The 13,555-nt window shown below is 37.0% G+C and overlaps 3 protein-coding genes across 3 annotated transcripts; 2 read left to right on the top strand and 1 right to left on the bottom strand.

Moving 5' to 3' along the window:
* Positions 1 to 1,793: 1,793 nt before the first annotated feature.
* RO3G_02898 (uncharacterized protein) lies at positions 1,794 to 3,338 on the top strand (the record flags this gene model as incomplete). Its single annotated transcript, XM_067657489.1, has 6 exons — positions 1,794 to 1,863; positions 2,007 to 2,137; positions 2,193 to 2,385; positions 2,427 to 2,677; positions 2,860 to 3,174; positions 3,291 to 3,338. The coding sequence occupies 6 exons, from the start codon at positions 1,794 to 1,796 to the stop codon at positions 3,336 to 3,338; spliced, it is 1,008 nt and encodes a 335-aa protein (XP_067513590.1).
* Positions 3,339 to 4,232: 894 nt separating this feature from the next.
* Positions 4,233 to 11,851, top strand: RO3G_02897 (uncharacterized protein; the record flags this gene model as incomplete). The annotated part of the gene is made up of 2 exons (XM_067657488.1): positions 4,233 to 7,026; positions 7,086 to 11,851. 2 exons carry the CDS (start codon positions 4,233 to 4,235, stop codon positions 11,849 to 11,851), a joined length of 7,560 nt encoding a protein of 2,519 aa, XP_067513589.1.
* A 787-nt stretch (positions 11,852 to 12,638) lies between these two features.
* Positions 12,639 to 12,926, bottom strand: RO3G_02896 (uncharacterized protein; the record flags this gene model as incomplete). The annotated part of the gene is made up of 1 exon (XM_067657487.1): positions 12,639 to 12,926. The coding sequence occupies one exon, from the start codon at positions 12,924 to 12,926 to the stop codon at positions 12,639 to 12,641; it is 288 nt and encodes a 95-aa protein (XP_067513588.1).
* Positions 12,927 to 13,555: the final 629 nt, after the last annotated feature.

Genomic DNA, 13,555 nt, shown 5'->3' with positions numbered 1-13,555 from the left:
TGTTGACAGTTAATTCGTTAAGTATAATATATATATATATATGTATATACCTCTAGCTGAACTATTTATTCATGCGCATATATTCTTCTTCTTCTATTATAGCATTTTGTTCATGAATAATTCTTTAAATAGAAAGAATTATTTCTATTAAAGATTTAATAATAGCCTAATTTTCTTTATCTGTTCATATAATATTTCAGCTCCCGTTAAAATAAACAATAATCTAATAGACCCTAATTTTGATCTTCTGTATCAATAACTACAAGGTTAATGATTATACAATTATTCATATTAAAAGCTTCGAGAAAAATATATAAATTGTTAGCAGTTCAGTGTTTTTTTGATCAAAAGTATCACACATCTATAAATATGACATTATTATTATAAGCATGTTATAGGTATATGAGTAATAATGATAAAGATCCAGCACAGCATCTTTCAGCGATCGTAAGATTGCGGCCAAAGTCGTCATCTCTGAAGAAAATACTGGGCAGCTTATCTATAAGTCCAGTGAAGCACACTTGTGAGCGTTTTTCTAACTCATGCTTCTCTTGTGCTTTAATTGTGTAATAAAGGTATTGAGGTTGATGATCAGATCATGTACGGCCGGTCATTTCTAGATACGATTATAAGCCTTTCTGCATTTCTCTTTCCAAAGCTCATTTCCAATATCTAAGTACTTTGCAAGAAGATATGGCATAAATTTTGTCCTCATATGGAGCTGATTAGAAATGGGCGCATACTATTTCAGTAGCTGCTTTGGGGGCGACAATTGGATTATTTTTACCTTGTAATCCAACTACGATCACTTTTCATTTCAAGCAATCTTGGCTGTAATTTTGGTGTAGAATCTCATGACTTTTGTTCTTCCACGTCCATCCATTGTAGATGATGCGATAATAGTAATAATGCTTGTTTGGCATATTCAAAACGCTCTTATCATTTCTATTTGTCACTGCTGGGCATGTGATTCTGATGCTCATCTCTGCTGATAATATCGTGATCTCTGTTCTGATCTTTTTTTTTTCCCCTCTATTCTAGACATGATACTAAACGTCCTCGCCTTGCGCAATCTTGTTCTAGCTTCAGTTATGACTCTGGTTTGGATGCCAATAGGATTTCCCCCTTCTCATTCTTTATACCCTGCTAACTTTTCTTCCTTTAAAATAAAACCTGCTTCCTCGTTTCTCTTCATCTCTTTAAATCTGCTCCTCCTTCAACTCATCTGTTTATTTTTCTCTGAAACCTGATAAACTTGAGCAATTAGCAGGATGAGGGCTTTTGTTTTTTCAAAAGTATAAAAATAGAAAACAATTCTATGAATTGACAATATGCCACCTTAATAAATCAAAGCAATGTTATCTTGCACAAAAAAATATTGTCAAAATCACAGGTTTTTTTTTTTGTTATTCAATGTTTAAATTCTAAGTGAGGAATCCTAAATCTCATTTCATGCGCATTAAGCCAATAACTTCGTCCATGCCAGAACTGAAAATCATATTTTTACTTTTACTCTTTTCTTTTATTACACATGAAATGTTAAGAAAATGATTACAAAAAATACTATTAAGAACCAGACTTCCTATTCAAGAAAAACATTGAACTTTATTTCTTATCGCCTATTCTTTACCAGTCTTATTCGTAGACAAGAACCCGAGGCCATAAAACCGATCTCAGGTAAAGAAAAAACAAAATGTTAGAGAAAAAAGGAGATTTAAGTACTTTTGTATATAAATTCCTTAGGTTTTGAACCAACAACCATTAAAAAAGCAGGTCGACCTATTTAACTCGACATGCAAGCTACTAGTCCTATGGACCCCTGTGTATTGGACGCTATGATTCCTTACATGATTGAATTATATGGTAATCCTCATTTAAGAACTCACAAGTATGGCTAGGAAACCGAAAAGGTCGTCGAAAAAGCACGGGAGGTAAAAATATAAAAAAGTAAGTATAAAAAAAGTAAGAGGGAACATATCGTTGATTATATTATGTTTAGTATGTAGCAAAATTGATCAATGCTGATCCCAAGGAAATCATATTTTCTTATGATGCTATTGAATCAAACAACACTAGTATTAAAGGCGTCGCTAAATCCTACAATAATAAAAAGAAGCATATCATTACCACTCAAACTGTAAAGCATATACATGTACATAAATTAAATATAATCGACTTGTATTTTTGTATAGGAACATAAATGTATACTGGAATCATATAGATCATTACAACAAGAGGGTTTTGATGTTACTCATTTACCTGTTCAATCTAATGGTCTTATTGATCTTAATCAATTGGAAGAAACCATTCATCCTGATACCTCTATTGTTTCTATCATGACCGTTAATAACGAGATCGGTGTTATGCAACCTATTGACGCAATTGGTAAATTATGTAGGTCAAAAAAAGTCTTTTCCATACTGAAGATGCACAGGCTGCTGGTAAGGTACCTTTGTATGTCAATACGATGAATATTGATCGGATGAGTATCTCTGGTCACAAGCTGTATGGTTCCAAGGGTGTTGGTGCTCTTTATGTTTGTAGAAGGCCCAGAGTTCGTTTGGAGGCTGTTCAAAGTGGTAGTGGTCAAGAAAGAGATATCAGAAATGGCACTGTTCCTTATCCTCTTGTTGTTGGGTTGGGCGAGGCTTGTAAGGTGGCTATAAAAGAGATTAAAGTAAGCATCTTATTTTGTCCTAGTGATGAACCTTGCTGCTAAGCATGAGTGTATATTCACGTATATACACAAGTAGCTACAATAAGAGTAAAATATAGACTTTTATCCTGATATACAGTACACAGATTTTGAAGGGCATATATAATTATATGAATAAGTAAAGACTAACACATTTAATACAGTATGATCATCAAAGAATCTCTAAACTTTCTAAGCGTTTAATCGATGGCATTCAATCCAAGGCTGAGCATGTATATCGTAACGGTGATCCTGTACATAGTTATCCTGGATGTGTCAATTTATCATTTGCTTATGTTGAAGGAGAACCACTTATAATGGTATTGAAGAATATTGCATTATCTTCTGGATCCGCTTGTACTTCAGCATCACTTGAACCTTCTTATATGTTAAGGGGCTTGGGAACAGATGATGAGATGGCTCATAGCTCTATTCGTTTTGGTATTGGAAGGTTCACAACTGAAAAAGAGACCGAGTTTGTAATCAACAAAGTTAGCCAGCATGTTGATAGATTAAGAGAAATATCATCTTTATGGGAAATAGTAGAAGGAAATGAATTTTTTATTTCAATACCAGTTATTAACTTGTTGCATAGGTTCAAAAAGGTATAGACTTAAAGTCTATCCAATGGTCACAACATTAAAACCTTTAAAAAATTTAATAAAAAAAATACAACATTTTATTTTTTATTGCACATAGAATTGTTGATGTAGTTTGAACACTTGTCAATTATAAATTATCGGGTATATTTCATCCGCAATCTTTTTTGCCAATTTAAACCCAGGTGATACGCGGAAAAAGACTATTTCCTGTACGCATTAAACCAAGTCATTGGATCATGGAATAGGCTAAAATGTTGATCTTTTTTTGTATCAGAGAAGCTGGGTAAGTTCATTGTAACTGATGTCTCGTTTTTGTGGAAAATATAAATTGAAATTATTGTAAAATAAATATAGGCTACTTCTTTCATATACGATAAGACTACAACAAACATTTTGGTTTCTTGTTTTATTTGTCAAAAAAATCAAATTATATAAGTGCTTTATCTGTAGGAAAATGCTTAATTTGTCTATGTTTCTTTTAATTTAGGAATATTCTCTGTTTCACTGTCTGTAGCTAATTCCATGACGTAGAGAAACAACCTACTCTCACAGCCGCATCATTGTTTCTTTTCAGTATTCAGAATACTTGTAGTACGCCCTGATGATCATTTGTTCCAAAGCTGGTTAAAAAATAAAATGACTGAGATTGAATAAATAAAGAGACACAGACATACACTGGCTTTGTTTAAATTCAATCAGCTCATAGTTTTTTTTTTTATTCTTGTATACCAGCCATAGAAAAAGTCCTATTACTCATTTTCTACACTAAACAATAACAGGAGACACACACAAATATATATAGAAAAAAGAAAAGCACTCTTGTATATACTTTATTTTTGCTTCTAGTGATATACATATATATATGGTATATATTGACATATATTAGTATCATATTTGACTGATCCAATACAATCCTCGTAGATTAACTAATATAAATGAGTAATCAAGACACCACAGAAGTAATCATCGCCGAAAAGAATACAACCATGTTTGAACTTGTCGATGTTCATGGTAGAATAACACTTGACAATGTCTACCTTAATGGTTTACATGCTCTTCGACGTTTATATATACGTAATCTCTCTAATCAGCCAATATCAATTAAAATGCGCTCCAATTTACGAAATCAAATTGCTTTCCAACTAGAAAACGAAAATATTTCAAACCTTGCAGAGTTTTCAGCTACTACAAATACAGTGGATTGGTCTCAAGAGGAACACCCATTTAACCAGCTGTTTAACTACATCAATCATATCGATCAGATTGAACTGGAGCCCAATCAAACTCGATCATTTATATTGGGATTTTTACCCGAAGATACAAATGATTATAATATTATGGATGATGAGGATACGGACACATTTGATATATTCAATGTTACTGGAAGTATCTTTTTTTTCGGTTATTATCTTGATACACTCTCGTCATCATCGGAGGATAGTAAGGATGTGTTGTCTACTTCAACTTTGGCTGACTATCAAGTATCTGTCAAATTTCGAGCAAGTGTCTGTCAATCTGCTCTTTGGACTGATATTACACAAACTGGACTTAATTTTGACGACTGTGTAATAGGAGAAACTTATTACAAAGACTTTACAATCCATAATCGATCTGAAATTGAGCTCTTTTGGTTGCTCAATACAGCTGATCTAGTTGCTTATTCAAATTATTCATTACAGTTTGTAGATCCTATTACTGGTAATCCAATACATAATTTGCCAAATTCAATACCAAGTTACGCTGCAAAACAAATACGTGTCATCTTTATGCCTAAAGAAGTCGGCGAATTTAATTACGATCTGCAATTGGAAAATGCAAATGACGCTAGAAATTCTGTGCAAACCAAGGTGCATGCTTCTGTAAGATCTGTCTTAAGAAAGGAGACTTTGATTGTTACAAGTGGTCAAGTAGTCGATTTCGGTGATTGTATCTCTGGTACTTGGGCTGTACAGCAAATCGTGCTCAATAATATCAGTGAAAGTCCGTTGGAGGTCAAGTTTATACCTGAAGGTGCTGAAGTAATTTTTGATATCAAGCAGGATACAGCAGCAGATGAAGGTCACTCTGCCGAAACTTCTTCTGCTACCACTGCCACCCCTCCAACAACAACAACACCTACAGCAAAATTTATCAAGAGAAAATTTAGTGGTCAGCGTACCAATACACCAACCACAATTACTTCCGTATCAACTACACCTCAAATTGGATATAGTGAAGCTTCTGGCCAAAATAGCGAGTTTAGCTCAAGATCGACTTCGCCTACTCCTTCTCGTACCGCTACTGATCCAGACAGCGCATTCTCACCTACTACTGAATCTCCTCCGACTGGTTCACGTCTCTATTTTCCTTCTCAACCAACGATTCCTGAAGATTCCGATTCTGATTATGGAACAGTTGGCGACACGAACGCTATGAATACAGAAACAAGCTCTTTGAGTGACGGTGTGAGTATTACTGCAAGCTCCATCACAATAGCAGCTGCTAATGCAAATGCTACACAAACGTCTGGAGGAACGAATGAAAATTATACCAGAATTGAAGACTTTGTGCTTAAGCCTGGTACAGAGAGGATTATCCAAGTTTCATACCGTCCTCAAAAGGATGCCTCGATTAATGACTTTAATGCTGGACAGTTGATCCGACGAAATTTTAGATTTTTACTTGAATATGGAACTTTTCGATCAGCAGAATCTAAGCAAAGGAAAGTAGTTCAGTGTAGAGCAAGAACCTGTACTTCCTTTGTTGAAGTGATTCCTAAGGTAGTTAACTTTGGTGACACGGACGTTGGTACCTTGAAATCTTTGCCTATTCGAATCTTTAACCGATCTGATATTATGGCACGTGTTGAGCTGCAATTTGCTTCCAAGGTGTTAAATTGTCTTCGAGGCGAGATTACAATACAACCTAAAAATTATGTCGAGCTTAAACTAGACCTGTATCCTCGTAAAGTTAATCCAGACTATCGCAAACAGATTACACTCGTCAACTATCTAAACAAAGACAATGATCAAATTATCGAAGTTCACAGTACAAACATCGATAAAAATCGAGTCACTTTCCACTCCCTCTATTATCGTATCTTGACTGCGACTGGTGCTAATTTTTTGGATTTTGGGTCAATTGCTCTCGATTCCCCTGCAATACGTACTTTTACTATCGAAAATATTAGAGATAAACCACTGACATTGGAAGTCACAACATCTCTTCCTGATGACATTATTATCTATACAAGGAATAAAACCAAAACGAGCGAAGATTCTTCCTTAACGACAAACATCACCACCTCGGCCACCTCAAAATTGCTAAACTCAATCACCCCAGAGTCCATTGAAAAAGAAGAGAAAAGAGCAAAGTTGGAAGCAGCAGAGCTCAAAACTGAAAGTAGTCATACATCGATACCCTCTGGAAAGAATATACCAAATGTATCTGCCCACAGAAAACGTTCAAAACTTCTATTGGAATCGGTCAATAATCGTCGCATCTCTCCTGAGCCTACACACAAACCTGCGGCTGATTTGGAGATATCCGAGCAAAGAAGAATATCGGATGCAACCAAGAAAGATCCTTTGGTGGCAAGGAGGATACGTGCCTATATTCAACAAATGAAGATGGACCGTGCTCAATCGACCATTGCTTACCTTGATCTTGCTTTACCTCCTTCAAAATACAAAAGGAAGAGAATGGTAAAGATAGATCCAAATATTCCCCTCTTGAAGAACACACGTCACGGTAAGTTATCAGTCATATAATACACTCAGAAAAATACTTATTTTTTTTTATACGGATAGCTCACCATCAAGTCACAACAAATCACTCCTCGGCTGCTCATACCAATTTGGCTACTGCGGTATTGAAGAAGTCAGTTACCGCAAACAGCAAACTTGAAGTGGCCGTTAACGGATTGAAAGATATTGGTCGACACGATAGCTTTGGCACCCGCAGCGCCAAAACAAAACGATCTTTGGGTATTACAGCTGCTCGATACAAGTCAAGAAAAAACCTGGACTGGTCCGATATTGCTGGCAAATCCCGTGTTCCATTTGAAGACCTCATCTCTGTACTCGAACAAGGTTCTAAAGCAACGCCACCGTTATTTCCAAAGCAATCAGCAGAGGAACAGTATGTACGCTATCAGCTTGCCTGGCGTCGTGAACTTAATAGATTGATCGAGAAGAAGGTCTTAGTCCCTACTTCAATTATCCGTGTGGATCCAAAAGAAGAAGAGGAAGTGGTTGTGATCATGATTCCTTCTAGCACAACTAAACCTCACATACAATCAACGCCCAAGAAGCAAGACGCGCGTATCTTTTTAAGACTCATGGAATTTGATCGTGACATTGAGCAAACTGAATTTGAAAATTTGCTAGATCTTGATAATACAGATATTCCTGTGCGTGAAGTCATCTTACGCTCTCAGCTCTGTCGTTCTGTGATGGACTTGGGACAAAAGAATATCAACTTTGGGTTAGTAGAACGCAATGAAAGACATACAAAGACGATTGTATTGCATAACAGAAGCGAAACACCTTTGTTGTATGCGATTCGTAAATCAGGTTCAATTGCCTCTGGAGATATCGACTTGGATGCGGGGCGATATGGTGTGGTAAGAGCCTATGGTAAACGGGAAGTGGAGTTTGTCTTTGAGCCAACGTTATCGGGCCCATTTATGGAGAAATTGATTGTTGAAAACATTCGGGATAGAACAAATGATCAAGTCTTGCTTTTGAAAGCCCAGGTGCGAAAGCCATCAACATTCTTGATCAAGTCTCTCGAGATGTCCTTTTCTCATTGTCTTGTTGACTGTATCTGTCCTCGATCAGAAACAATTGTTCTGACCAACACCAACAAACAATCACGTATGTTTGAAGTACGTGTTGATCCAAATGAAGTGAACTTTGGTCACTTTTACGGTGAATTTGATTTTGATGTCAAAGACGATGATACAAATACGCTCTCAAAAGAGGCTGAAGAAGAAATTGAAAATTTGGAACAAAAACTCAAAATTGCTAAACGTAAAGCTCAGCCAGATAAAGTTGAGAAATACTTGCGCAAATTGGCAAAATTGAAGAACTTAGACCAAGGAACAACAAAGCCTTCTGATGAGGCTAACGCGCTGGCAACCCCACCCAACTCAACTTCGTCTATCTCATCAGTCTCTTTAAATACTACCAAAGAGGGCAACGTCATTTTTAAAAAGACAGCTGAAAGTGTTGTGTTCCCATTGGATGCTCATGCCACAAAGACGATTCATGTTATTTTTAAACCTGTTCAAAGACCTTTGCAGCTCTCTGATACACCAGCACCCAAGGAAAACCCAATGTTTATTAAAGGTCGTATTTTGGTACATGAATACAAAAATACAGATGTTTGTAAGAGCATCATGTATACCGCCAATGTTTTCGCTGACGAAGCTTCTTATACTGATGCACTGGCAACTACTGAAAAGGATATCGATAAAGGTAGCTTGAAGACTGAAAATACATCAGCTTCAATCGTTTCTGGTCATAGTACAACTCATGCGCACTCTCCAACCGAACTCATTCTTACGGAAACAGCCACGGCTGGAGAGGAGACGCCAATTGCAAATGAAGATTATTTGAAGCTAGAACGCGATTTCTTTGATGGTGGACGCATTGAGATTAATCAAAAAATGCTGTTTTATGTGCGTATGACAAATGAATCAGACATTCCGATCGACTTTGAATTCATCAGTGCTCCAAATGACAGTTTTCAATTTGAAGTTGTTAAAGACGAAGAAGGGATGGTTATACATCCTCGGGAGACAAGGAAAATTTCTTATGCGCTGACACCCAGTAAAGTTGGAAAGCAAACATATACTTTTTCTGTTAAAAACAAGTGCACAGACACTCTCCAGTCATTCACAATTCAGTGTCTTGTTCACTGTGCAACATATCTTGATTTTCCTTCGCTTGATGGTGAAGCGAACGGTGTCCTTGACTTGGGCTTTTCCTATGTAGATCCTGGTTCCAAATATTCTCAAGTGACACCTTTACTTGTTGAGAACAAATCGGGACAGGATATTTATATTACTTGTCAAAGCAATTTATCACACCAAGTTTTGATATTCATGGATGAGGCTGGTGAACGCGGTTTGGTTGAAATGATGCCTTTGAAACGTGGAGGCATGACAACTGTATGGGTTGCGGTACAACCAAATCTTTTAACAGGCTATCTTGGAAATAACTCTGCTGATGAATGTCGTGAACTTATTGGTGGTATCAAATTCTTTGTTCATGAAAAAGATGAAAAGGACGATAATGAAATGCTGCTTATGCTTACTCAAACTGTCAAGTTTATATCTATCATTGGGCAGTCCCACCTGGAAATCTCAGATAAAGTCATTAATTTAGGCCACACCGACTTGCTCAACAAGGACTTTTATGGAGCCTTTACTATTCGAAATAAGTCTGGTCAACTTCCTCTTGATTATGAAGTAGAATGCATCACTCGAAATATTGAGCTGGACCGACGTGGCGGAACGCTCAATGGCTGGCTTGGAAATAAAATAAGAGGAGATGCTGGTCTATGTAATCATATCAAAGCAAAAAGCGATACAGATAATCATCATGTTAATCCTGAAGTATCAAGTAGTCGGCGATGTTCATATGATGACATGGCTGCTGTAGCCACTTCTTCTTTCACTCAAATCACTTTCCGTGTATATGCTTATCAACATGGATTTTTGAATGAAAAACTCATTGTTACCAACAAAAGAAATAGTCAGGAGGTGTTCGAGATCAATGTACGTCTGTTCGTGGACTGCAAAAAACTGGATGCTTGGTCCCTGCCTTCGAAGAAATTACTTCAAAGTGCACTCCCTACAAATCACACATCCTGTATGGCTGATGATCAAACAGAGCACCTTGAAGCTGATCCTCTACCGATGATAAAGTGGGAAAGTATCTATGTCTGTCCTTTCCTTGAACAAGACAAAGCGCCTACTTTACAGCTTTTAGACTTATCAGAACAAGACGCTACAAGACACTATGTACGTGAGCTTGATATTGCAAATACTTCAGGCCAGCCTATGCAGCTTGTTGTGCTGAGTGATATTGATATTGCTGCTAGTTGGACGGTAGATGCAGATAAAGTAAAGACAGTCGCGGTGACACACAAGAATCCTGCTTTCGTGCAACGAAGTAGTCAGTTTGCTCTTCAACCTGGACAACGTGTGCGTGTTCGACTTCACAGCCCATCTGCCGATAAATTAGATGAAGAGGGCCACTCTTTAGCGCTTCAAGGAAAAAGTGGGTCACTCAAAGGCATGATGATTTTATATGACGCACGTCAAGATCTAGAACTACTGGCTCTTGAATTGGAAGCATTATTTTGCGTATCTCGCACTGAGCTCTCTGTGGAGTGTATCAACTTAGGCAAGATTGGCCACAGCACCTCCTACAAGCCTGCTCGTTTTGAATTTCAAATCCATAATCTGTCGGACGTTCCTGCTACCTACGACATTCAAGGCCCTAGATTTGTTAAATTTACACCATTAGACAAGAATGGTGTTGCACTTAAACAAAAAACATTTTATATACCCTCTCGAAAGACACAGCGTATTGAAGGTTTGCTGCTACCAAAGGAGATGCCTGATCAATCCTCTGGTCTTCATCATATGGAAGTTGATATTGTTAATTTACGCAATAATTCCAACATGATGCATTTGCAGTTGAAAGCACTGATGACAGTTTTCGAACTACGCTTTGAAAGATTATCAAGTAATGGTGAGCTTCTGCTGCCTACACTTCATCATCCTATTGCACTACCTAACACCACATGTGATAACTGGTTTGTGATTCATAACAAAACTGAGGAAGACCTTCGATTCGAGATTGGTGCTGACATCGTGCCCGAGTTGAAAGATCATGTATATTTGGATGTATTATCCCGCTATACCAACTCTCCTTTGAAAGGTGATATTGCCATTGGGCCTTTAGGGAGCATTGAAGTAAGAGTAAGGGCATCACCCAATGAATCTTCTCGACTGCCAAGAAATCGGCCAGAATTTACTGACCCTGCTGGAATTATTATGGCCAAACTTTGGGTTACGACACGTCCAATAGAAGATGGGTATGATCATGAAGACGGAAGATGCAAAGAAACGATTCTTGTTCGTTGTCACTTAGAAGAGAAAGCTACGTTTATTTTGAACGAACAACGATTGGACTTTAAGCTTGTTACTTATTATCAAGAAAATGATGGTGGGGAGGATCTTACAGACTCAGCATGTATGCCCGAAAGCTTACCATTTACCATAATCAATCATGCGACGAAGGTACCACTACGGTTCAAAGTCACTGTGGAAGGGCCTGCAGAATTCCCTGCTCATGAAATTGTTCAAATTACAGGTTTAGATGAAGAAGGAAAAGGTATAGTTAACCCTGGAGATCAATTGACACTCTCAGTGGCTATTTCAAATCCTAAAGAAAGTATGCCTGGTCAATTGAAGATCCATGTAGATGATTTAGATGCTTTAGGAGATTCCCGACAGACTGTATCCATGTATGTAACAGAAATTGTTTGGGACTTGTAATAAATCTTTGTGTGTTCTTGTTTATTCTCTCTATTTTACATAATTTTTCCGCTTTATTTTCTTGCAAAAGTAACTTTCATGACATGATCTGCACCAAGGGAGTGGCCAGACAACTCTGCTCTGGCGACTGCAGATTGTATTTCATTTTCATATTCAACAAATGCAATTGATTTCTTGGCTGGAACCATACGTACTTCTTTAAATCCTGAATAGCGTTGGAATAAGTCGATAAGATGTTGTTGAGTAATGGTTTCCGGTAGGCCTTGTAAGAACAGAATATTGTTGGGAGGCAAATATTCATCAGGAATATGAGCTGTTGGATTGTAGTTTGAGCCTTTGACTAGATATTGTTTTATAAATAAAAAAGAAAAGAGATATGAAAGTATAAATACTACCTTTAGATTTACTAGCTGTTTTGCCTGCTCTGAAAGTAGGCTTGTGAGATCCAGGAAGAGGCATTTTAGATACTTCCTCCTTTCGAGCTAATCTCATTTTATAGTGAGTTTCATAATCGCCATCTTTCTTTGCATGTACGTCTGATTTAGTGCGAGCATATTGCACTACCATTGGTTTATCGTAAAGTACAAAGTGTTGCAATTCTTTGATTGCCTTTTCTGCATTCTCTTGGTCTGGGTACGCGACGAAAGCTTGTCCACGCATACGAATATTTTTATGAGCTACAACATCCAATACCTCTCCAAATTGTTTAAATAAAGTGCGCAAAGAATTCTTCAGGACTACACATTGAAACGCGATTAATACATAAAAATTTTTTATCGTTCTTTTTTTACATACCATCTAATTTAACTTTTTCATTTAAATTGCTGACATATACTGTACAACTGGGGGTAGTATTTAAAGGTTGTTTGTCCACAGGAATACCGTTATTTGTTTTCGGTTGAGGAGCTGGTGGTGCGGCACTAGCGAAAGGAGCAGGAGCAGCAGAAGACAAGGCTGGATTAGGGAAACCAGCAGGTGGTGGAGCATTAGTAAACCCAGATGTTGCTACAGGGAACGTTGGGGGAGGTCGATTAAAACCTAATGGTGGCACTGATCCTGTTGGTGGTTGTGTCATACTTAAAAAAAAAAGTGTAAGCACAAAACAAAAAAAAAAGTGAAAATTATTTCAAACTCTCCTTTTTTCATTGGACTGCATAAAGAGGATTTGTTTTAGCAGGATTATTATATTTTGGAGCACAAAAATGTTTCTAGATACCATTGAATGATTAAAATCAATTAATCATAGCATTTACAAACTTAATAAAAACAATAATTTCTTATTAACAGAAAAGCTTAAAAATGTTATTATAGACAATGGGCTATAATCTTTTTTTTTTCTTAATGCCTCAACAAAATTATTTTAATACAAAATATATATTGTGCCAAATACAAGTTTTTCTCACTTGTAAAATAATATTTAAATATTCTAAACCATAAACAATAGGAGCTTTACAAGCCGTCACATGTTACCGGGCCTTTATTTCAAAAGAATGTTTGTTGGAAGGGCAACTGCAGGTCCAATGATCAACTGCCTGAGCACAACTTTGATATAAGCCAAATCACAAATAACAACACCCCCTTTTCCCCCTCTTTTTATATACCGAAAAAAGACTCTGGTTTCATTCTCGTTACTAGAAACAAAATATTTTAAAATGAACGCGACCAAAGAATGCTCGACGATTTGATTAATCGTAAAATTCATCG

Source organism: Rhizopus delemar, genomic scaffold (genome assembly GCF_000149305.1).
Source record: "Rhizopus delemar RA 99-880 supercont3.2 genomic scaffold, whole genome shotgun sequence".
Lineage (NCBI taxonomy): Eukaryota > Fungi > Mucoromycota > Mucoromycetes > Mucorales > Rhizopodaceae > Rhizopus > Rhizopus delemar.
This window is presented reverse-complemented; position numbering and strand designations above follow the sequence as displayed.